Source organism: Mesocricetus auratus, unplaced genomic scaffold, assembly GCF_017639785.1.
Source record: "Mesocricetus auratus isolate SY011 unplaced genomic scaffold, BCM_Maur_2.0 Super-Scaffold_100014, whole genome shotgun sequence".
In the NCBI taxonomy this organism is placed as follows: domain Eukaryota; kingdom Metazoa; phylum Chordata; class Mammalia; order Rodentia; family Cricetidae; genus Mesocricetus; species Mesocricetus auratus.
Window position 1 is genome coordinate 13,732,213 of NW_024429197.1, and position 25,483 is coordinate 13,757,695.

General features: G+C 45.6%; 1 protein-coding gene and 1 pseudogene across 6 annotated transcripts; one reads left to right on the top strand and one right to left on the bottom strand.

Annotated features, from left to right (window-relative positions):
- Nucleotides 1-1,391: 1,391 nt before the first annotated feature.
- Nucleotides 1,392-1,509, bottom strand: LOC121144176 (annotated as a pseudogene).
- A 1,281-nt stretch (nucleotides 1,510-2,790) lies between these two features.
- Nucleotides 2,791-24,965, top strand: Zbtb8a (zinc finger and BTB domain containing 8A). 6 transcript variants are annotated; one of them, XM_013120147.3, is made up of 5 exons: nucleotides 2,791-3,117; nucleotides 10,987-11,076; nucleotides 16,099-16,925; nucleotides 17,990-18,159; nucleotides 24,296-24,965. In XM_013120147.3, exons 3-5 carry the CDS (start codon nucleotides 16,103-16,105, stop codon nucleotides 24,626-24,628), a joined length of 1,326 nt encoding a protein of 441 aa, XP_012975601.1. In that variant the 5' UTR covers nucleotides 2,791-3,117; nucleotides 10,987-11,076; nucleotides 16,099-16,102; the 3' UTR covers nucleotides 24,629-24,965. The 6 variants fall into 6 exon arrangements, with proteins under 6 accessions (XP_012975601.1, XP_021088404.1, XP_012975600.1 ...); XM_013120146.3 differs by having other exon boundaries at nucleotides 2,792-3,117; nucleotides 16,054-16,925; XM_040756560.1 differs by lacking the exon at nucleotides 2,791-3,117 and adding an exon at nucleotides 3,544-3,616.
- The last annotated feature ends 518 nt before the right edge of the window (nucleotides 24,966-25,483 follow it).

The window sequence follows — 25,483 nt, forward strand, 5'->3', positions numbered from 1 at the left end:
TTCCCAGACAGCCAGGGCTACACAGGGAAACACTATCTTGAAAAATAAAACAAACTGGCTGGGCGTTGGTGGCGCACGCCTTTAATCCCAGCACTCGGGAGGCAGAGGCAGGCAGATCTCTGTGAGTTCGAGACCAGCCTGGTCTACAAAGTGAGTTCCAGGACAGCCTCCAAAGCTACAGAGAAACCCTGTCTCGAAAAAAAAAAACAAAAAACAAAAAAAACAAAAAAAAGAAAAATAAAACAAACTGGATGGTGGTGGCACATTCCTTTAATCCCAGCACTTGGGAGGCAGAGACGGGTGGATCTCTGTGAGTTAGAATTCCAGGACAGGCTCTAAAGCTACACAGAGAAGTCCTGGCTCATCCCCCCCCAACCCCCAAAAAAAACATAAGGAAAGCAATAAAACAAAACAAGCAAGCTAGGAAGAATAAGTATTGTTAATAGGAGGCGACACACAAGCATTGAGAATTGCGAATTACTGAAGTCGGGAGGATGAGGATAAAAGGTAAACTATCATTTCTTTTTCCTTGGAATACAATGCATCAGCAGCCTTACGTGGTCTCTCTAGAAGCATGCTTACAGACTTGTTCTACTTTATGTGTTCACTTGTTTTTGAAGAAAGGTCCAGGCATATAGCCCAGGCTGGCTTACATTGGCCAGTTGCTGGCCTCACAGCACACCTGGCTGTGTTGGCTGTTTGAATTCACTCACACAAAAATAAAACCTTTGGCCAGATGCAGAGGCACACACCTCGCTTCCCAGCTGCTTGGGTGGTTGAAACAACACAGTGATGATAGCCTGAGCCCAGGAGTTCAGGGTGGCAGTTGTAGGAACTCTGGCATTACGCTAACCCTTAACTAGTGACATGTATTACTGCATATGACTTGCTGGGGTACAGGAGAACACAGTGATGATAGCCTGAGCCCAGTTCAGGGTGGCAGTTGTAGGAACTCTGGCATTACGCTAACCCTTAACTAGTGACATTTATTACTGCATATGATTTGGTGGGGTACAGGAGAACACAGTGAATGTCCTCAGGAATGCCTGCCACTTGTCCAGGGGACCACAGTTGGGGACATATTTGACCCCACAGCCATCTGAATGAGCTGCTTCTCAGCAACCATGACTTCAAATTCACCTGCATTCCATTTGGTGGGGCCCCTCTACTCTGAGATGTGGAATCTGGCGGCCAGGAACTTGAACTTGGCTCCAGATAAGGTCTCAATCACGTGATCCTTATCCGGCAGCTTGGTTGGAACAGCCAGGATGACCTGGCCTAAATTAACCATGGCCACTGTGCCCTGGGGCTTCCCAGAGGCACCCTACAGACCTGTCTAGAGTCTAGATTAGGGATAGCTTCCAGATTAGAGATATGAACAGCTGCTAGAGAATTGTTTCCAACTTCCTTTTGGACAACCACATGGGCAAAGGCTGCTATTTGCAACCATTGCATGCCAGGTCCCCTAGGGTGCAAAGGGACCTTCCTGGTTGGCTTAATTGGCTGCAGAATGTTTGTTTTGTTTTGAGACAGGGTGGAACTCTCTTTGTAAACCAGGATGGCCTTGAATACAGAGAGACCTGCTTGCCTCTGCTTTCCCAGGGCTGCAATAAGCTTTCGGTACTATAATGTCCAGCTTTTCTGGGATAAATCTTCAATGGGGGTGTTAGCAGAACAGTGTGAGCATATTCAGCAATGCTGACTGCTAATGGTTTTCTTTTTCAGGACAGGGTCTCACTATGTGGCTCTGGCAGTCCTGGGGTGGCTTCTGACTCAAGAGATCTGCCTGCCTCTCTGCCTCTGCCTCCTGGAGTGCTGGATTAAAGGTGTGGTAATGATTTTCACACAAGTTTCCTGGCTACCTTTCCTTCCTTTACCTCAAAAGCCAAGGAAATACATCTAAATCACAAAGCAACTCTGGAGTAAACAGGTGTGACATTCAGGGAAGACCAAATGTTTTGTTCTAACTAATCGGTGAGGACACCATAGAAACAAGAGCCTAAAAGGCACAACTAAGACTTGGGAGAGGGCCGGGCGTTGGTGGCACATGCCTTTAATCCCAGCACTCGGGAGGCAGAGGCATGCGGATCACTGTGAGTTCGAGACCAGCCTGGTCTGCCGAGCGAGTTCCAGGACAGCCTCCAAAGCCACAGAGAAACCCTGTCTCGAAAAACCAAAAAAAAAAAAAAAAAAAAAGACTTGGGAGAGGAACCCCTAAAAAGTTAAATGCATGCTTTGAAGTTTTGAGTAACCCCCATTTCATCATGATATACTATTTCACAGTAATTGACAACCAGTATGAGGAAATATAAAATTAATTTAGTTTATAGAATTTATGCTTATGTAGAGTGAAAATTGAGCAATCTACTATTTTACCTGATGTTTGCAGTCTAAATATTAGGGACATGTCAGGAGAAAAGCTTGATATATGATCAATTTTTGTATTTGAAAACACAAATCCTTTTATTTTTATTAGTTTTATACCAAGAATCATGTTCTCAATATCTCGGCCTCTCTGGGCTTGCCTTTTCAAATGGTCTGAAGGGGACCTAAAGGGCTATCCCTGACTAGAATAAGTGCTTAGATAAAGTGGAAAATTTTGTGGAAATTTCTTCCATCTGATGTTGCTAAACTTAAGTACATTAATGTCATATATACTTATACAGTAATTGTGGGCACGCCTAAGTCCCTCCCTCTCTCCTTAAACCAATATCCCCACATCTTAGAAATCCAGCCCTTCTGCCCTCCGGAGGCGCCTTTACCAACGTAAAGTACAATTTTAAAATTTAAGCTCGCGACTAAAAGAATGACCCGCAGTCAACTGCTGGGGAATCTGGGCGCCCCAGTGCCTGCGGAGTGTGCAGCCGGGTGTGGGCACGGACAGAGGGAGTGGGCGAAGCCGCTGGTTGGTGCCTGAAATCTGTGCGTTGCCCCTTTAATTGTGTCCTCAGCCCTCGGGCGTTTCTGTCCAACGCCCACGTCAGCAAATACCTTTTGTTTCTCCCACGTTGGGGCTACTTGTTTTAGGGCGTACAGCCTCGGCTTCGGAAGGGGGTGCTTCCCCAACCGGGAACCGGGAATTACTCCGCAGCGCGCACGAGCGGCCAGAGCCCCGCGGTAAGTGGCTGCGAGGGCGCGGGCGGGCAGAGGGCGGCCGGGGCGTCGGGGCTGCGGGCCCGGCCGAGAGCCTGGCGGAGGGCGGCGAGGCCGCCGGGGTGCGCCCCAGTGATGCAACCGTGGCCCTTGCGCGGGGCAGCGTTGGGGCGGCCGGGCGCCATTTGCAGCCGGGGCGCACAGCGGCGGTTCCGAGGGCCGGCGACGGCCACAAAGGAGGCACGGGCGGCGGCAGCCCCGGGCGCGGCTGCGGGACAATGGCTGCGTCGTCGCCGCCCGCGCCCGCCCCGGCCGGGACCCGGGAAAGGCGGAAAGGCGCCGGAGCCTCCCGGCAGCGGCGGTGGTAGGGAGGCGGCGCCACGGAGTCGGGCGTGTCTGCAGCCGTCGGGCGCCGTGGCGGGGGAAGGGCGCGGGGCGCGGGGCGCTGCAGCCCAGCGTTCTCACTCCACCCTCTCGCTGTGATCACGACGCGACGGTTCCGAGCTTAGAACCGAGGACAGAAGTATGGAGCCCCAGCTGGTTCCCGGGAGAATGTCCCTGGCATCTCCCACCTGGCGACACTGTCTGGTTTGGTCCCTTCGCGCTCTGGCGCGCTTACTCGCCCTTGACCGTGCGGTTAGCAGTATTCCACGTCTTTCTGAGACGTGTTTGGAATGGGATTCACACCTAGCGGGCACCCAAGCGCACACACCGCTAACACCTAGAAGTCTTTATGTTTGCAGGGCTTTAGTAAATGGAGTGGTTTCACTTTCATGAAATAGTTCACTGAATTTCTTATAAGACAGCTACCTGTCCAGGCCGTTTATTCTCCCTTGCAAAGGAAAGACTCTAAGCACGGAATTTCATCCATAGGCAGGGAGTGGGGACAACTTCTCAAGCCCTCCTTTTCTTGCAGCCTCCAAGAACCAAAAACCTTCACTGAATTTATCACTTAAATCTTACTTCCATTTACCTATTTTTCTCAATATATGTTTTTATTTAAATTAGAAACGTGAATGTTTCACATGTCAGTCCCAGCTCCCTCTCCCACCCCTCCTCCCTTGTCCCTCCCCCAGCCCTCCAGCCCCCCCACATCATTCCCCAGAGAGGGTGAGGCACTCCTTGGGGGGGATCTCTAAAGTCTGTCATTTCATCCTGGGCAGGACCTAGGCCCTCCCTCATGTGTCCAGGCTGAGAGAGCATCCCTCTATTTGGAATGGGCTCCCAAAGCTCATTCATAAACCATGGTAAACACTGATCTACTACCCAAGGTACCTTTTTTTTTTTTAAACTAGACTCAGGCTAACCTTGAAATTTTGATCCTATCTCCACCTTGGGTGTATTGGGATGAACTAGTCGAATTTCAGTCTGTATTAAATCTTTTAATGGCATAATTATATTCTTTAATATTAAAAAAGGTTGATATAAAGTTTTTTTTTAATTCTCCCAGATTTTTAAAGAAATGTTTTCTCTTTTTGAAGACAAGGTCCCCATGTAGCCTAGGCTGACCCAAAATCTAAGTAGTTTATGATGACCTTGGACTCCTGTTTCTCCTACAGCCACCGGCCAAGTGCTGGGGTTGCAGGCATGGATCTGTGCTCGAATTGAACCCAAGGCTGCATACATGTTACATAGGCACCCTACTAATGAACCATATGCCCAGCCCTCTCCAAGTCTTAATGGCACCCCCATATCTTACCAAAAAAAGCCAAAGGCTCAGAAGACCTATAAGTCTTCAAGGCCTTATTGGAACTGGGCTCACTTTGTGTGTGTGTGTATGTGTGTGTGTGTGTGTGTGTGTGTTGCTGGGTTGAACCCCGGGCCTTGCATATGCTGTGCAAATATTTTACTGTTGGAATACATTCCCAGACCACTTACTTTTTTTTTTTTTTTGGTTTTTCGAGACAGGGTTTCTCTGTATTGTTTTGGAAGCTGTCCAGGAACTCACTCTGTAGACCAGGCTGGCCTCGAACTCACAGAGATCCGCCTGCCTCTGCCTCCCGAGTGCTGGGATTAAAGGCGTGCGCCACCAATGCCCGGCTTGACCCCTTACTTTTTTTTTTTTCCAGACAGAGTTTCTCTGTAGCCCTGGCTGTCCTGGAACTCCTCACTCTGTAGACCAGGCTGGCCTCGAACTCACAGAGATCCACCTGCTTCTGCCTCCTGAGTGCTGGGATCCTGAGTGCCTGGCAATCCCCAGCCACATTTTTTTAAAGTAAATTTATTTTGAGATGAGGGTTTTCTGAATGGCCTAGGGCTGCCTTGGGCTTGCTTCTCCCTGCCTCAGCCGCCGAGCAGCATTCTAGATGTGCTACACAGCGGCTTGCTCTCTTGGCTTGCTCTCCCAACTTTCTCCATGCTGGTTCCACCTCAGGGCCTATGCATCTGCTGTTCCCTTTGCCTGGAGTACTCTTCTTTCAGATACAAATGACTGTTTTCACTTTGGACATTACTCAAACGAAGTTCATCTTCTAACTGAGGCTTTTTCAGCTATAGTTTGGGTTTTTTTTTGTTTGTTTGTTTGTTTTTGTTGTTGTTTTTAAGCTTTAAATGGGTGTTTTGCCTATAAGTGTGCCTGTGTACCAAGTGCATGCCTAGTGCCAGGCGATGGTGTTGGATCCCCTCAGATAGGAATTACAGATGGCTATAAGCCTCCATGTTGGTGCTGGGGAGCAAACCCAAGTCCTCTGGAGAAACAGTGTTCTTTTTTTTTTAAGATTTATTTGGCCGGGCGGTGGTAGCGCACGCCTTTAATCCCAGCACTCGGGAGGCAGAGGCAGGCAGATCTCTGTGAGTTCGAGGCCAGGCTGGACCGACAGCCTCCAAAACAATACAGAGAAACCCTGTCTCGTAAAAAAAAAAAAAAAGATTTATTTATTTATTTATTATGAATACAACATCCTGCCTCCATGAGTGGATGTCAGAAGAGGCACCAGATCTCATTACAGATGGCTGTGAGCCACCATGTGGTTGCTGGGAATTGAACTCAGGACCTCTGGAAGAGCAGTCAGTGCTCTTAACCTCTGAGCCATCTCTCCAGCCCGAGAAACAGTGTTCTTTTTTTTTTTTTGGTTTTTACGAGACAGGGTTTCTCTGTATTGTTTTGGAGGCTGTCGGTCGAGCCCGGCCTCAAACTCACAGAGATCCGCCTGCCTCGAGTGCTGGGATTAAAGGTGTGCACCCCTATGTCCAGCAATTGTTCTTATATTTAGTCCTAAAGATCTCCTTTCTTAGATCCTGTAGCTCATATGTGCTCCTGAAACCAATTATCTGAGGTTAGATAACACAAAAAGAAGAAATATTGCTGGGTGGTGGTCTTACATTCCTTTAATCCCAGCAGAGGTAGGTGGATCTCTGAGTTTGAGGTCAGCCTGGTCTATAGAGTAAGTTCCAGGACAGCCAGAGCTACAGAGGCAAACCCTGTGTTCAAGGAACAAAACAAGAACAGATATTTATTTTTCACAGTTGTAGATGGAAGTCCAAGATTAGGGTGTTGGTGGTGCCCTGACAGGTAAAGGCTGCTTTCTGCTCCAGGATGGAACCTTGTTGCTATATTCACCAGGGGGCAACTGTGTCCTCATTAGTAAAATGGATAGAAAGGATGAAGAGGAGCCACACCCACTTCTCCAAATCCCTTTATTAGGATGCTAATCCCATCCATGAGGGCACCCTCCCTGGCCTGATAACCCCCTAAAAGCTCCTCTTAATACTCCTCTCCTGAGAATTAACTTTCAGTTTGAATTTTGAAGGAGACAGCCTTTTACAGCACAGCTCTTAAGATGGACTTAATTCTAAATCTTCCCAGAATTACAAGACCTTCATCTTCCAGAGAATATAACCACTGCTCAAAGAACACAATTACCCTCCAAAGCCACAGAGAAACCTTGTCTCGAAAAACCAAAAAAAAAAAAAAAGAACACAATTACCCTTCCAGTTAGCTCAAATTTAGGAGCTAGGGATTTTTGCTAAGACCAACACACTAAGGTCTAGATAAGTGGTTCTCAACCTGGGGTCAAGACCTTCACAGGAGTCGAATATTAGGCATCCTGCATATCAGATATTTAATTATAACTTGCAACCGCAGCAAAACTGCAGTTATGAAGTAGCATCGAAAATAATTTTATGGTGGGGGCACCACAATATGAGGAACTGTACTAAAGGATGGCAGCATTGGAAGGTTGAGACCCACTGTCCTGGGTCAAGCCTGTGAGTAGTATCAAGCTTTACTTGTTACCCAAATCTACATGACTCTTTTTCTCTTCCAAAGACCTTCAAACTTAATGGTTCCTAAAATATGTAATTGTCTTTTCCCGCCACCTTTTAAAAGATCACTGACCTTAATGGGAATTTTGGATTCTGTAATCTTCTTAAGGACTATTACAAACTCAGATATTGTAAAAGTTCCACTTGATTTTTGGATGACTCGCCTGAGATAGTCTAACTGTACTTGCTAATACAACTTGTAAGATCAGTCTACTGAAAAAAGAAAATCTGGAAGGCATTACCCATGCCTGTGGCATAGTCCTGTAAGCAGAAAATAAGCCCTTTGATGCAGGATACTGTTTGCTATTGTAAAGTATGCTAAATGTTATCAAGTTGTGAGGGAGCCAGTTACTGAGCACTTCCTGAGGGGATCCACCCACAACGGATCCTCCTTCCCAGACCCCAGACTAGGCACAGACCACACACCTATCTCTTTTTTCTTTTTTAATGATTTATTTGTACTTTATGTGCATTGGTGTCTTGCCTGCATGTATGTCTGTGTGAGGCTGTCAGATCTTGGAGTTACAGACAGTTGTGAGCTGCGTGTGGGTGGTCTTCATCCACTGAGTGAAGCCATCTCTCCAGTCCCCATTCCATCCTCCACACACCATTTTCATCTTTATTAAGCAGGAAGAAAAGTGGCTGCTTTCTGACTCAGTCAGAAAATGACCTTGCAGGTGTAATTTTATGAGACGAAAAGGAAAGGTCTGAGCCGGGCGTTGGTGGGGCACGCCTTTAATCCCAGCACTCGGGAGGCAGAGGCAGGCAGATCTCTGTGAGTTCGAGACCAGCCTGGTCTACAGAGCGAGTTCCAGGACTGCCTCCAAAGCCTCAGAGAAACCCTGTCTCGAAAAACCAAAAAAAAAAAAAAAAAAAGCAAAGGTCTGTGTTGGAGTGGGCCAGGATGCCATGGTATGTTTTGACTGGGCAAGTTAATTAAGATAGCCAAAAGAGGCTTTTTGCTTGGTTTTGGTTTTGGCTTTTCGAGACAGGGTATATCTCTGAGTAGCCTTGGCTGTCCTGGAACTCTCTCTGTAGTCCAAGCTGGCTTCCAACTCACAGAAATCCGCCTGAGTCCTGTGATTAAAGGCATGCACCATCAAGGACCTTGGTGGCTAGCTTTAGGCATGTAATCTGTGGTTTACCAGGGTAAGGCCTGACAGCACCATGTTTGCCATGCTCATGCCTGCTAGATTCCTTCACTTCCTGTTGCTGTGCTATCCCGGAAAAACTTTCTCATGAAAATGTTGACTATTTACTTTTTTTTTTTTCGAGACAGGGTTTCCCTGTGGCTTTGGAGGCTGTCCTGGAACTCTCTTTGTAGACCAGGATGGCCTCGAACTCACAGAGATCCACCTACCTCTGCCTCCCGAGTGCTGGGATTAAAGGCGTGCGCCACCACCGCCCAGTGACTATTTACTTTATTGAGACATGGTCTTATGTAGCCGAGGTTGGCCTCAAGCTTGCTATGTGGGCAGGGATGGCCTTGAACTCAAAATCCTTCTGCCTTCATTTCCTCAGTACTGTGATTATAGGTGTCCACAACAGACTCCAAACTTTATGTGGTGCTTGGGTCAACTCTGGCTTTGTGTGAGCTAAACAGCAGTTTACCAACCAGTTATATCCTCCTAGTGTAAGGATTCAGGAATTATACTGGCCTGTCCCCGTCACCTGGCAGAATGCACTCAGGCAGTATCCTGGTCAGCCTCCACTCAGGTACAAAGGACCCCTTTAAAAGAAAGACTCCGCCCCTTCCGCTCTCTTTCCTACTGTGTGTGTGTGTGTGTGTGTGTGTGTGTGTGTGTGTCTGTCTGTCTGTCTGTCTTTACTTTATTTACTTATCCCCCTTAATAAAACTTTGAATTTGAGTCACCTCTGTAGGTCTCTGTTTCCCATGTCCGCGTCCATCACCTCCGGTGGCGGTCCTAAGCCATGCCGCATTATTATAACACCTAGCCCTCTTTTATTTCATTTTGGTTTTTGAGGCAGAATGTCATTTTTGGCCAGGGTGACCTGGAACTGTCTGTAAACACAGGTTCGTCACCAATGCAAAATCTTCTGCCCCAGGCTCTTGAGTACTGGGGTTACTGGCTGAGCACCACACTGGAATTAAACTTTAAATGGGTTTTCCTGTTCCTTCCTGCTCAGGCAGTGGTAATTGTCCCCAAAAAATGACATTTCATGTAAAACCTGTGTGGAACACAGACATGGCTTAGAAATCCATTCTCCCTGGGAGCTTGGAATTCACTTTTGCTGGCTACGGCATAGACTGTGATTGTGCCTGTAAGCCTCCCTGGTGAACCGGAAAGTTGTCAGAGTAACCACACCACCAACCACACCACCCAAGTCCTCCTAGCTCCTTAGGACTGGCTGATGAATGAGCTTTTACTATGGCAAGAATCTTTACTCCCTGAGACTCCTCGTTTTCCTGTGCTTGGGAGCGTGTGTCTGTAATTCTAATACTGTGGAGATTGAGGCAGGGGAATCAAAAGTTTGAAGTCCGATGGGTGGTGGCGCATACCTTTAATCCCAGCACTCAGGAGGCAGAGATAGGCACATCTCTGTAAATTCTCGATAAACAAAACAAAACAAAAATTATGTAGTGTTCTAATATCTGCATGTAAGCCTACATGACAGAAGAGGGCATCAAATCTCATTACAGATGGTTGTGAGCCACCATGTAGTTGTTGGGAATTGAACTCAGAACCTCTGGAAGAGCAGCCAGTGCTCTTTATCGATGAGCCATCTCTCCAGCCCCCTAAACTTGTGTGTGTGTGTGTGTGTGTGTGTGTATTTTTTGAGACAGGATTTTTCTATAGCTTTGCAGCCTGTGCTAGAACTCACTCTGTAGACCAGGCTGTCCTCGAACTCACAGAGATCCTCCTGCCTCTGCCTCTCAAGTGCTAGGATTAAAGGAGTGTGCCACCAACGACCAGCTTCCCTAAACTTACGTAGCCAGTTTATTATTTTCTTGAGGCAGGGTCTGGGGCAGACTGTCTTCAGACTCACTAAATAACCAAGGTTAGCCTTGTACCCCTGATCCTCCTGTTACTACATCCCAAGTGCTAGGATTCGGGCATGTTCTACTGTACCCTACAAATGTCAATGTATTCAGAAAGGAATCCAAAACATCAAAGCAATTTTTTTTTTTGAGACAGGGTTTCTCTGTGTAATAGTCCTGGCTGTCCTGGAATTTGTTTGTTTGTTTGTTTTGGTTTTTCAAGGCAGGGTTTCTCTGTATTGTTTTGGAGGCTTTCCTGGAACTCTCTTTGTAGACCAGGATGGCCTTGAACTCACAGAGATCCACCTGCTTCTGCCTCCCGAGTGCTGGGATTAAAGGCGTGTGCCACCAACGCCCGGCCTGGAATTTATCTTATAGATAAGACTGGCCTTCAACTCATGGAGATCTGTCCCTGTCTGTCTCTGCCTCTAAATGCTGGAATTAAAGGAGGCATGGGCCACCATCCCCACTTGCTAAAGATATTTTTTAAAACTAATGATCTATACCAAATTATCTATTTTTGCATGCTGAACACTGATGCCTAATATAAAAATAAATAATTAAGAACCCCACCAGATACTTCTCTTATTACAAAAGTCCACCCCTGTATCTGTCCTTTCTCTCCACAGACACAACTCCTTTTGGGAACTCACTGACTTGGAGTCTTTCCTCCTTGCCTTCCACCAGTCTTCAGGTTCTTAGCATCTGTACGTTTCCAGGTATGAGGAAACCATTGTTTGTTGCTGGAAGTGGGCCTGAGTGGTCTGCCACTGAGTTCTACCCCAGCTACATGTGAAAAGTAATTCACCACCCGGCAGCATCAGGCTTTTCTGTAAACTTTTTTTTTTGGTTTTTACGAGACAGGGTTTCTCTGTATTGTTTTGGAGGCTGTCGGTCCAGTCCGGCCTCGAACTCACAGAGATCCGCCTGCCTCTGCCTCCTGAGTGCTGGGATTAGAGGCGTGCTCCACCACCGCCCGACTTTCTGTAAACTTTTTAATCTCCTTGAGACTTGGTTTAGCTTCATTACACTTCCTGAAGCTCTTTTTCTCCTCAGACTGCACATTTTGTATTTCTCTTTGTCCAGCTTGCTCCTTTTCATTACAGATCTGCGTAAGTGTGATACTAATAACCACATGACACAGTCAGTACTATACTGTCTTGAAATCTCTTCCATAATCCAAAACTCTCTAATTTAGCCTCAGACAGATTTTTAGGACAAGGGCAAAAGTAGTCAAATTCTTTTCCAAAATATCACAAAAATGGTCTCTAGGACACTGACTAATAGAGTCTCCCCTCTCAAACTTCTTGAGCTAACCAAAATAATTTATATCGCTGTCTTTACCACTGTCTTCCATGTTCTTACTAGTCTGTCCCTTTAAGCTCTGCTTAAAGCATTCATCTGCTTTGCTAACCCAAAGTCTCAAAGTCCACATTCCTTGGACAAGTAGCCTAGTCAGGGTGTCACAGCAATACCCCACTCCTGGTACCAATTTCTGCCTTTCACTGTTTCTATTGCTGTGAGGAGACACTCTGACTAAGGCCACTCCTATAAGGGAAAGTATTTAATTGGGGTCTTACAGTTTCAGAGGTTTAGTCCCTTATTATGGTGGTAGGGAGCATGAGAACATTCAGTGTTGGAGCGGTAATTGAGAGCTATATCCTGATTTCACATGCAGACAGAGAGACAGACATACTGGGCCTGATGTAGGCTCTTGAAACCTTAGAACACACCCCTTGTGACACACTTCCTCCAACAAGGCCACACCTAATCTTTCTGATTGTTTTCAAATAGTGCTACTCCCTGGTGGCTAAACATTAAAATATATGGGCCTATGGGGACCATTCTTATTCAAATCACCACACCTCTATATCTCAGAAAAAGAGAAGAACTAGAAATCATGATACTTTCTTATAGTCTAGCACTTGGGAGCTGAGGCGGAAGGATGCTGAGTTTGAGGCCAGCCTGTGTTCTCTAGACCAAAGGTGGAGGGGCGGGGAGAGGAATGGAAAGTGGAGGAAGGTAACAATCTCAATGAGGAGAGAGGCTACTTTCTGGGTATGTGGGCAACTCCAGGGACTTTAGAGTTACAAGGTTCTCAGATGGCTTGACTCTCATTCCAAGTGTCAGAGGTCTTTCTCCTTCCTAGTTAACTGATGCTCGTTGCAGAAGAAATTTGGTCAAGGTGTGAAATAACTTTCATGGTTATTTTGCAATCCATGTGTACTTGGTGTCTGGTTTTTTGCTGTTTCCACCTCAGGCTGTATGAAGAGACTTCCTTAGGATGATCAGTAGTTCTCTGCTTCCCTGCTAGTCAGCTGGGCTGAGAGTCGAAGGCCTGCATGTAGAGTGTAGTCTTCCTTACCAGTCGCCTGGGCCCTGCCGCACTGTCTGAACCCCCAAGTAACACACAAGACACTATATTAATTATAAAGCTGTTGGCCTTTTGCTTGGTCTCTTGCTGGCTAGCTCTGACTTAAGTATTTAACCCATAATTATTAATCTAAGTATTTCTCTTATTGGAGAAAAGGGTCCGGACCTCTTACTCCTCTGGCTGCCTATATGGTGTCTCCCTGTCTCTTTCCCAAAATCCTCCTTAACTCCTAGTCCCACCTATCTTGCTTCCCTATTAGCCAACAGTGCTTTATTCAATAACCAATAAGAGACAGATTTACAGAATGACATCTCCCATCACCTGCAGCCTGTCCTTTCCCTTCCTCGGCACTCCCGGGCAGTAGGAGTAGCTAGCATCCCAGAATCCCTTTCTTCATCATCATGGCTGCAGGGAGCAGCCTCGACTTCAGTATGCAGATGCAGCTAATGAGCCAGGCAGTGACACTCATCTCCATATTTCACCTTTTCATTGGCCCCGATATCATAAATCTATTCAAGCTCTAACTGTGTTCAATGAACCCCCAAATTCTTTTGTTGAGGGTTTGCTTCCTGGGCTCTCAAATGAAACAACATATTAAGAATCCTATGCTAAACAAAACAAAAACCAAACCAACAGGAGCTATTCTGTATATTCCAGACAGATAATATACTACAGGGACATAAGACAGTGTGTGGACCCCCATTATTCCATCTAGCATCAGACATTTCTTTTGGTTTTTCAAGACAGGGTTTCTCTGTGTAACAGCCCTGACTGTCCTGAAACTCAGTCTGTAGACCAGGCTGGCCTCGAACTCACAAAAATCCTCCTGCCTCTGCCTCTGCCTCCGGAATGCTGGGACTAAAGGTGTGTGTCACTACCCCCCAGCCCACTTTACTTTTAATGTTTTAACGATTCTCCTGCTCCCCAATAGCCCCTAGTTAGAGCCTGTTTACTTAACTTGCACATAGTGACCAGTGACAACCCTTACCAGCACAGATACCCACTTTCAACTTTTACAAACTGCCTGCAAAGCAATTTTTACTGAAACTTAAACAAACAAACCAAAATTTCCCTGATGGGAAAATTAACTTAAAAATGTTTATTTTAATTTTTTGTGGATGCAAGTGTTTGCTTGCATGCCTGTATGGCCATGCACCATGTGTGTGCAGTACCTGGGGAGGCCAGGAGACAGCATCAGATTTTCTGGAATTGAGTTATGACAGCTATGACACCCTCTGTGGGCGTGAGGTACTGAACCTCCGTCCTGTGCAAGAGCGTCAAGTGCACTTAACTAACTTTAAACCTTCACTCTGGCCCAATATTAGCTTCTTGTTTGTTTTTTAAAGACAGGGTTTCTCTGTAGCTTTGGAGGCTGTCCTGGAACTCAATCAGTAGACCAGGCTGGCCTTGAATTCACAGAGATCCACCTGTCCCAGAGAGCTGGGATTAAAGACATGCACCACCACTACCCAACCCAATATTAGCTTTTTAAAAGTAGAATTAGGGGCTGGAAAGATGGCTCGGAGATCAAGGGCACTTGCTTCCATTGTTGAGGTCCCAGGTTCAGTTTCCAGCACTTCCAGGGTATCTTACAACTATGTATAAATTCAGGAGATCCAACACCCTATGTGGCCTCAACGGGCACACATGGTGCACAGATAGAAATGCAAGCAAGACGCCCACACATGGGGGGGATAAAGAGGGGGAGGAGAATGGGAATGAGCGTGTTTGTGCAGGGTTGTCTTAAGCCATCTTTCATGTAGTGAGGAGGGACAGACTCAAACCACATTCAAGCCATAGTACACATAAAAACATTTACATTTTAACATGACTAAAATGCAGAAACTGGCCAGGTGGTGGCAGCTCACGCCTTTATTCCCAGCACTTGGGAGGCAGAGGCAGATGGATCTTTGTGAGTTCAAGGCCAACCTGGTCTACTGGGTGAGTTCCAGGACAGCCAGAGCTGTTATACAGAGAAACCCTGTCTCAAAAAAACAAGTCTTGGGCTGGAGAGATGGCTCAGAGGTTAAGAGCACTGACTGTTCTTCCAGAGGTCCTGAGTTCAATTCCCGGCAAACACATGGTGGCTCACAACCATCTGTAATGAGATTCGGTGTCCTCTTCTGACTAGCATGCAGGCAGAACACTGTATTCACAATAATAAATAAAATCTTTAAAAACAAAACAAAAAAACAAACAAGTCTCATAGCCATTGTCTAGTCTGTCAACTCAACACAAACTAGAGTCCCGAGGAAGAGGGACCTCATCTGAGGAATCACTACCATGAAGCTGGACTGAGAGCATGTCTGTGGGGTGTTTTCCTTCTTTTTAATTATTTATTTATTATGCATACAGTTTTTTTATCTGTGTACATGCATGTATCCCAGGAGAAGGCATCAGACCTCATTATAGATGGCTGTGAGCCACCATGTGGTTGCTGGGACTTGAACTCAGGACCTCTGGAAGAACATGCAGTGCTCTTAACCTCTGAGCCATCTCTCCAGCCCGGGATATTTTCTTGATTAATGATTGATGTGGGAGGCACAAGCCTGCTGTGGGCAGTGCCATGCCTGGGCAGATGGTCCTGGGTTGTAACTGGGCAAGCCGTGGGAAGCAGACTAGTGGGAAGTGTTCCTTCATGACCTCTGCTTGAGTTCTTGAGTTCCTGCCGTTTCCCTCAGGAATGCACTGATTGAGACTTGTGAACACTTTCCTTCCCTAACAGAAAGCGATGTTCCTGTTAATAGAAACTGAATGTGATGTTAATGAGCACTGACAGATAGGGCTAGCCTGGACTCTCCGCCTTCTGTCTTCTTTCAACTAAGAACCTTCTGGTCCTGTGTCCTCTCCTGATTTTTCCATAATTTTATTGTTTCATCACTGATAGTAAAGTTCACAGCATTTTTTTCTGGAGGAAACAGTTGTTAATCATGTATTTCTCAACCTGTGAAGTAGAAAATTCTAGTCGTGCCTCTGGTATTTTCTTGTGTTTATCTTTTAGAGACACGGTCTCGCTGTGTAGCCCAAGGTAGCCTGGAGTACTCTCCTGCCAGTTTTTTGTTTGTTTGTTGATGTTTGTTTTGGTCTGGTGTTTTGTTTTCTTCACTTTTTACTTTGAGACAGAGTCTTGCAAGTTTTGAACCCTCTGTGTAACTCAAGCAGACCTTGAGCTTGTGACCCTCCTGCCTCAGCCTTCTGAGTAGCCGGGACTAGAGAACAGCAGCAGCCCCCACTACCGTCTGCGTCTTGGGGCCTGTGTTCCTAAGAAGGAAGAGGTTCATGGGAAGCGAGCCTGATTCGTGTTTTCACCAACTCACCCTAGGCTTGTTTGTTCGTTCCTCTCTGGTAACCACGCGTCGTTCCCCAGCGGAATGGAGATCTCCTCTCACCAGTATCACCTCCTGCAGCAGCTGAACGAGCAGCGCAGGCAAGGCGTGTTTTGTGACTGCAGCATCCTAGTGGAAGGGAAAGTCTTCAAAGCGCATCGGAATGTGTTGTTTGCTAGCAGCGGCTACTTTAAAATGCTGCTTTCTCAGAACTCAAAGGAGACGAGTCAGCCAGCCACAGCCACGTTTCAGGCCTTCTCCCCTGACACCTTCACGGTCATCCTGGACTTTGTCTACTCCGGCAAACTCTCTCTCACTGGACAGAATGTTATAGAGGTGATGTCCGCCGCGAGCTTCCTTCAGATGACTGATGTCATTAGTGTGTGTAAGACTTTCATTAAATCTTCCTTGGACATTAGTGAGAAAGAAAAAGATCGCTACTTCAGCCTCTCAGATAAGGACACCAGCTCAAATGGTGTAGAGCGCCCCTCTTTTTATAGTAGCGGCTGGCAGGAGGAAAGCGCGTCTCCCCGTTCTCACCTGAGCCCAGACCAAGGACCGAGTACAGCAACTGGGAAGTTGTGGAACAAGTACAGTTACCATGCAGCTTCCCAAAGGACCTCCCAGCAACCGTTGGCCAGTGAGCCCAGGAAGGATGACGGTAAAAAGACCAAGCATTTGAGATTGTCACAGCCTTCTGAAGTTGTTCATCCTAAATCTGGAAAAGGAGAGGCACGAACATGCGATTCCTCCAACCACACTTCTCAGCCTGAAGAGCAAGTACAGATTGATGCTGAAGTAGATTCTGCTCCTCCTGCTGGCTACCAGTACGGCCAAGGATCTGATGTCACATCCAGGAGCTTTCCAGGTACCCAAAAGAGCTTAGGTCCCTCCCCAGACCCAAATGCCCTTAATTTTAGGTGCATAGCAGTTGAACCAAGTGATCTTTTTTCTTTTTAGAGATTTATTTTTATTTTTACATTTATTTGTGTGTGTGTGTGTGTGTGTGTGTGTGTGTGTGTGTGTGTGTGTGTGTTTGAGCATGTGTATGTATAGGTGATGTCCACAGAGGCATTTTAGATGCACTGAACCTGGGATTCCAGATTGTTGTGAACCACCTGATATGGGTGCTGCGAACCAAACTCAGGTCCACTGGAAAAGCAGCAGGTGCTAAGAGCACTTGATGTTTTTTTAAGTCATACTTTTTGTTTGTTTGTTTGTTTTTCAAGACAGGGTTTCTCTGTAGCTTTGGAGGCTGTCCTGGAACCCACTCTGTAGTCTAGGCTGGCCTCCAACTCCCAGAGATCTGCCTGCCTCTGCCTCCCGAGTGCTGGGATTAAAGGTGTGGACCACCACTGCCTGGCTAAGTCATACTTTTTACTCAAATTTATTTCATAGGACATGAATTTTAAATGTTTAATTCAAAATATAATACTGAGAACATTTAATGACAGTCATAAGAATAGCATACTCAGTACACACACACATACACACACACACACACAAACACACACAAGAAAAAGAATGCCTGAGGGTATCTTATAGCATGACTTAGCCCTGGATTCTGTCCCCAGCCTCACAGCAAAAAAGCATTAACAAGTATATAAAAAGAAGGCAAGGATATAAAAAATATGAATCAATTAAAAATTAATTGCTTTATTTTTGGCTTGTGTGTGGTTTTACAGTCTGGCTCCGCCTTTTACATTTAAAATCTACTGTGAAGTAAAATGATGAGGGTGGTGGTCTAGTTTACCCGGCCTTTGTGCTCCAGTTACACTTCTGCGCCCAGGGCTACTTGACAGCGTGGTTAATTCAAGTTGTTCCCCTCTTTACCGTCACGGTATCGGGCTCACTGGCTCCTTTGGCTTCCTTAAACTCCTGGAAGCGTTTCTGTGATCTCTGCAGTGCTTTAATCCCACTGTCTCTTGGCAGATGATCTGCCCAGGCTTCGATTCAAGTGCCCATACTGCACACATGTGGTGAAGCGGAAAGCGGACCTCAAACGGCACCTGCGCTGCCACACAGGAGAAAGGCCCTACCCGTGCCAAGCTTGTGGGAAACGGTTTAGCAGGCTAGACCATCTGAGCAGCCATTTCCGAACAGTATGTATATGAGTTTTCATCATTTTGCTTCTTGTAACGTATGTGTATTATCTGCATTTTTACTCTCCCTCCTTCCCTCCCTCCCTCCCTCCCTCCCTCCCTCCCTCCCTCTCTCCCTCCCTCTTTCCCCCTGCTTCTGGTATTAGTTGGGGGGAGGTTGGTTGGATTGAACCCTGCATCACACATGCTAAGCAAGCTCTCTACCACTGAGTTACATCCCCAGCCTTTCATTTGTCTACTTAAATAATCTAAATTGGGGGTGGGGAGGTGATTCAGTTACCACACAAAAGTGATAACTTGACTGAGGATCCCTAGCACCGATATATAGAATAATCCAGGTGTGGTTGTGTGCACCTATAATTCCTGCACTGGAGAAGCAGAGACCCAAGGCTCCTTGGAACTCCCTGATCAGCTGGTCTTGCAAAATCAGTGAGTTCCAATTTGAGTTAAAGACTCTTAAAAAAGGGGGGGGGGGGTGGCTCAGAGACTCTTCCAGCATCCAGAGGTCTTGGGTTTGGTTCCCAACACCCATGTGGCAATAAACAATTCATCTATCACTCCAATTATAGAGGGTCTGACACCCTTTTCCTTTTCTGTACTCCATGGGCTCCGGGTACACATGCCACACATGCATGTGTGCAGGTAAAACCTTCATGTACATAAGTAAATAATTGGTTTTTTGAGATAGGGTTTCTCTGTGTAACAGCCCTGGCTGTCCTGGAACTCGCTCTGTAGACCAGGCTGTCCTTGAACTCACAGAGATCTATATGCCTCTGCCTCCCAACTGCTGGGATTGAAGGCGTGCGCCACCACCACCTGGCTGTGCCACCACTGCCCAGCAACACATCTTTTAAAAAATAAGGTAAAGAGCAGTAGGCGGCATGCTGACTATCAACCTCCACATGTATGCAATACACAAACAGGTACATATATGTATAATACACAACCTCAAATCTAAATTCCTGGGAGAAAATCTCTTCCAGCAACTCCACCATATTTATAACTCTTGGCCAATGGCTCAGCGGGTAAAAACACTTGCTAGCAAATGATCTAAGCTTCATGATGTAAATTTGATTCCCAGAACCTAGAGTGTTTAAGAAAAGCAGCTTGTGAGAGAATGGCTCCATGCAACAGGGTTCAAGCAGAGGGGTTTTTAGTTAGGGAAAGGGATATAAAAAGGAAAAGGGGAGGGGGGAGACTGGTCTGGGGGGGGACAGGAGCAGCAGGAGAAAGGAAAGGGGGAAAGGGGATAGGAGGGGGAGAGGGAGGGAGAGAGAGACAGAGAGAGAGAGAGAAGGGACATAGTGAATGTGCACAGGTGGTGCTCTTAGTGGCAGCAGCTGAGGACATATCCTGTTAGAACCCCAAGAACAGGCCAGTAAAAATGCCTGAATACTACACAGAGGAACTCCACAGTTATCCCTGGTCTTCATGCATGTACCGTGACATACATTCACATACATATACACACACTCACCCCACACACACACAAATAATAATAAGATTTTTAAAAAATTATTATTCCATTATCTATTTTTTAATAGATACATAGATTTATATAAAGTTTTATAAAAATTTGTATTCTGTGGCTCAACAGGTAAGAAACTTCTACCACACCTTTCAAATGACTTCAGTTGCAGGAACTCACATAGTGGAAAGAGAGAACCAATTCCTGAAAGTTGTCCTCTGACCCTTACATGTGCTCTGTGACACACAGGTGCGCACTAAATAATGTATAAATACATTCACTGGTCTCTAAGTCACCAAGGTCCACCTGTCCCTGCCTCCAGGGTTAAAGGTGTACACCATCACACCATGCACATATATATATATATTTATATTCTTTTGAGACCTTGTTGTGGGTGATATTCTTTTGGTGCTAAATCTTTTTATATTTCCATTTTAATTCATATAAATCTCATCTTCTGGGAGACAAAGATTATCCTGGACAAATGTTCTAAGTGTTAGGTCACTGTCTATCCAGATCCTTAGCACCTACTATTGATAATTGAAACCCGCTGCGGCCTCTATTGGGGGCTGAGCCTGACCTGTCTCCACCACATCTCTCTAGTCTGGATCAGCTTCTCCAGCCTCCCTAAGGCACGTGAGAAGGGCAATAGACTCCCAGTTGGGACTCTCAGGAAGGCGCTGTTCAGTGCTCAGTGCCTGGTGGTTTCATAAGGTATAGCGGTGGACTGCGTGTAGCTCATGCCTCTTAAGTCCAGCGCTCATGAGGCTAAGGCAGGACGATCACCATGAGTTTGAGGCCAGCTTGGTCTACAGAGTAAATTCCAGACTGTGCTACAGTGTAAGACCCTGCCTCAAGAAAAAAAAATCTACAGTAGGGCCAGGGAGGTGACTGAGTTGTAAAAGAGCTTGCTGTTGGAGCATAGAACCTGAGTTCAGATCCTAGGACCTCTTAGAGGCAGCTGTAGTGCCACAGCAACCAGGAGAGACCCTGCCTCAAGCTAGACGGAAGGGAAGGCCTGACACTGGAGGTGGTCTTCTGACATCCACACACTGTGACACACAAACGTGCTCACACACAATAAATAATAAAAGGAGGTGGCTCGGTGTTAAGAGCACATACTACTAGCTGAGCATGGTGGCACGTGCTTTGTCCCAACAGAGGCAGGCGGATCTCTGAGTTACAGGCCAAGCTGGTCTACAGAGCAAGTACATAGTACTCTTACTGAGGAAAGGACAGTTCACAACCATCTATAATTCTTTTGGGGGTGGCTGGAGAGATGGCTCAGTGGTTAAGAGCACCGGCTGCTCTTCCAGAGGACACGGGTTCAATTCCCAGTTTCCACATGGCAGCTCACACCTGTCTGTAACTCCAGTTCTAGGGATCTGGTATCCTCACACCAATGCACATAAAATAGAAGTTGAATATAATTCTTTTTTTTAAAGATTTATTTATTTACTATGTATACAGTGTTCTGCCTGCATGTGTCCCTGCAGGCCAGAAGAGGGCACCAGATCTCATTACAGATGGTTACTGGGAATTGAATTCAGGTCCTGTGGAAGAGCAGCCAGTTCTCTTCATTGCTGAGCCATCTCTCCAGCCCCACAACCATCTATAATTCTATCTCAAGGGATCCAACACCCTCTTCTGGCTTCGTGGATACCCACACATGTGTCATACACACCCACAAAAACACACGTGCACATAAATAAAAACAAATCTTTTATTTATATATGCAAATATATATTAAAATATATGCTAAACATGCATTCCAGCTCCCCAAAGAACCAGCCATCAAAACTTCTCCTTTGATTCCCCACATGCCTCCTGTGGCACTCATGCAACCACACAGTCACATATACATCATGTTGACAACAACACCAACAGCCTTTTAAGATGGGCACAGAGGAACGTGCCTGTAGTCAATGTATTTATTTATTATATAGTCTCCCAAAATTTTCTTCTATGCATTTCTTTTACATGTTGTTTTGTCACCCGTGTTCCTTAGTTAATATCTACCTTTCTGTTGCAGTACAATTTTATTTAGCACTCAGTGCAGTTCCGATTTCCCCATAGTCCCCACCAAATACCTTCTATAGCTGTATTTTCTGAGCCAGAGTCAAGTCTAGCTCATTGTTAAATCCCATAAGTATATTTTTAATCTAGCATGATTACCCCCAGGCACGCACACCTTCCTGCCTCATAACACTGGATGGATTTTTGAAGATACTAAGCCATTTATTTTACAAAATATCCTACCTCTGAATTTGCTTGCTTCTACATAGAGATTTAGCTCATTCCTTTATCCACCCTGCATTTCTTGTACTGCAGTTTCATCTATATCCTTAACAGATTCAAATAAAACACTTTTGGCCAGGACATATCAAGGCCAATGTTGTGTATTTCACATGTCACACTAGGAAGCACTTACTAACTGGAGGACTGGTTGTCCATGACGACACATTAATCACTTTGTTGGGATACTGGGATCATACTCCCAACCATCTATAATGAGATGTGGTGCCCTCTTCTGGCGTGCAGGCATATGTGCAGGCAGAACACTGTATGCAACTATATACATAATAAATACAACTTTTTAAAAACTTATTTTAGCTTTTTCTCTCTCCCTCTCCTCCTCTCCCTCTTTAATTTATACACATGGGTGCAGTGTTCATGGAGGCCAGAAAAGGGAGTCAGATTTCCTAGAGTTGGAGTTTTAGGTAGCTGGGAGTTGTCCAATGTGGGTGCTGGGAACTGAACTCAGGTCCTTTGGAAGAATCACTGAGCCAATCTCTTCAATCCTCATATTTGAAAAAACAAATCTGTTAAAAAGCATTTCTTTTAGCCTAGACTACCAAGCGAGTTCCAGGACAGCCTCCAAAGCCACAGAGAAACCCTGTCTCGAAAAACCAAAAAAAAAAAAAAGCATTTCTTTTTTAATTTTTATGTGTGTGAGTGTTTTGTCTGCATATATGTAAGTTCATTGCATACTTATGCCTGATGCCCTCAGAAACCAGAGAAGAGTACTGGGTCTCCTGAAACTGAATGTTTAAGTGGTTGTGAGTCACCATGTGGATGCTGAGAATTGACCCCAGGTCTTCTGAAAGAGCAGCCAGTGTTTTAACTGCTGAGCCATCTCTTCGGCCTCCATCTAACTTTTTTTTCTTCAAGACAGACTTTATTCGTGTAGTCCTAGTTGTCCTGGAACTCACTCTGTAGACCATCCTGGCCTCAAATTCACAGAGATCCGCCTGTCTCTGCCTCCTAAGGGCTGGGATCAAAGGCGTGCACTACCACCGCCTGTCTAACTTGTTGACCAAAGCATCTCATGACCATTAACTCGCTTTGTCCTCACTTTCAGCCCTGTGAGTAACACCCCGATCAATGGTAAAGAAGCAGGCAGGGATAGCAACTGTCTGGCGTTCAAACTGCCTATGATATTGAATTTTAAATCAGCATCCACCCAGGCTAGTCACTCTTGTCTGCTCAGTATTTTGACTGACGGCTTGAAAACTAGTTTATCATGTTAAATTTGTTCCGAGATGTTTGGTTAATAAATAACAAAGCTACTACAGAACCAGGATCAGGACCGGATCCTTCTAACCCCCAGTATGGTCAGCCATTGATCACTGCAAAAAATGTTGATAAACTTATTTTTGGGGTTATATTTTTCTTCCTTAGTTAAAAAAAATCACATGAAGTAAATTTTGGGTTTTTTATATGTTTGTTTGATCTTTAAGTTAAACTATACGGAGTCCTTAGAACAGGACCAGTGAGGTGACTCAACAGTTAGAGGCGCTTGCCCCCCAAAACCCTGGTCTCCTGAGTTCAACCCCCAGATCCCACATCAAGGAGGAAGGAGAGAACTGACTTGGCAGAGTTTGTTCTCTGATTTCCATATGTTCATCCTGGGATGCGTGTGCCCCTCTTATACACTCAACAACAGCAGTTCTTTTGCTGGGCATTGGTGGCGCATGTCTTTAATCCCAGCACTAAGAAGGCAGAAAGGCTGATCTCTGTGAGTTTGAGGCCAGCTAGCCTACAGATTGAGTTCCAGGACCGTGAGCTATTACTCAAGGAAACCTTGTCTCAATAAAAAAAAGAAAAGAAAGAAGGAAGGAGGAAAGAAAGACAGACAGACAGACAGATAATAACAACAAAAGTTTTTTTAAAGTCCTTAGTACATGGCGTATAGTGTTTGCAACTTTTACTGAGGGAAGGAACCCCCTCCTTGCCTTATATTTTTGGGTTACTGGATGTGTGCAATTATTAAGTATTCAGTGGAAATAAGGAAGCCAGGGCTGGAGATGACTCAGTGGTTAGGAACACTAGTTGGTCTTCCAGAGGATCCAGGTTCAATTCCCAGCAACCACAAGATGGCTCACAACCATCTTGTAATGAGATCTGGACCTCTTCTGGCCTGCAGGGATACATTTGGACAGAACTCTGTATACATAATAATTTAAAGAAAAGCATTACAGTCATTATTTAGAGAAAGCTGATATGTGATGTGTCCATGGTGATCTTGGGGTCTTTTCTGATAATTAGATGTTAATTTGAACTTAATCAATAGTTTTGAGCATCTGAAGTGTATGAACTGGTCCCTAAAATAGCAAACTGACCCACTTTTGAAAATGTACTTTAATCACTTCTTAAATCTCTACACAGATCCACCAGGCATGCAAACTAATCTGCAGGAAATGCAAACGTCATGTGACTGACCTCACAGGCCAGGTGGTACAGGAAGGAACCAGGCGCTACAGACTGTGTAACGAGTGCCTTGCTGAAGCTGGCATGGACAACCTCCCTGTTGATCTGGAAGCTGAGCAACACTGCATGTCCCCCACAGACGGAGATAAGGATTCGAGGTGGCATCTGAGTGAGGAAGAGAATAGGTCCTACGTGGAGATTGTAGAGGACGGGTCTGCCGATCTGGTCATAAAGCAGGTTGAAGACAGTGAGGAAGAAGAAGAAAGGGAAGTCAAACCCAACATTAGGTAGCCTGAAGTGGGACTCCTCAGAGCTACCTGCCCGCAGGTTACTTGGACATCCTGTATCTCTCCATGGGCAGAACCCGGGTAATGGGTTTCTCCTGCTGGCTTAGAAGTGACCTGATGTAACTTGCATGCTTTTCGAGTAGGCCATTGTATCCACTCTGAACTTTGTTGCCCTGAAATATGTTGCTGCTCTGGGAAGACCTTGCTTGCATTGGCATGATGGATGATCAGTTATCCTTTCTGTTATTACACAGATGGCATTTTCTTTAAATGTTGGAAAAATCTATTTAGCAAACTTTTTTGAGTAAAATATTTTAAATAAATCTATCACAAAACTTTAAGACAGTCTTTTTTTTTTTTTTTTTTCAAATAGACAGGGTTTCTCTCTATTGTTTTGGAGGCTGGAACTCACTCTGTAGACCAGGCTGGCCTCGAACTCACAGAGATCCACCTGCCTCTGCCTCCCGAGTGCTGGGATTAAAGGCGTGCGCCACCTATGCCCGGCTGACAGTCTTTTCTATTACATTTTTTAAAAAAGATTTATTTATTATGTATATCATGTTCTGCCTGGTGTATGTCTGCATGCCAGTAGAAGGCACCAGATGTCATTACAGATGGTCGTGAGCCACCATGTGGTTGGTGGGAGTTGAACTCAGGACCTCTGGAAGATCAGCTAGTGCTCCTAACCTCTGAGCCATCTCTCCAGCCCCTCTATTACATTTTTATTGATTCATTTTGTTTGAAGGAGGAGGCATGCCAGTGCTAGGACACATGTGGAAGCCAGAAGTAAATTTTAGGAGTTGGCTCTCTTCTACCATGTGGGATGGGATTCAGGTTATCAGGCTTGGTGGCAGGACCC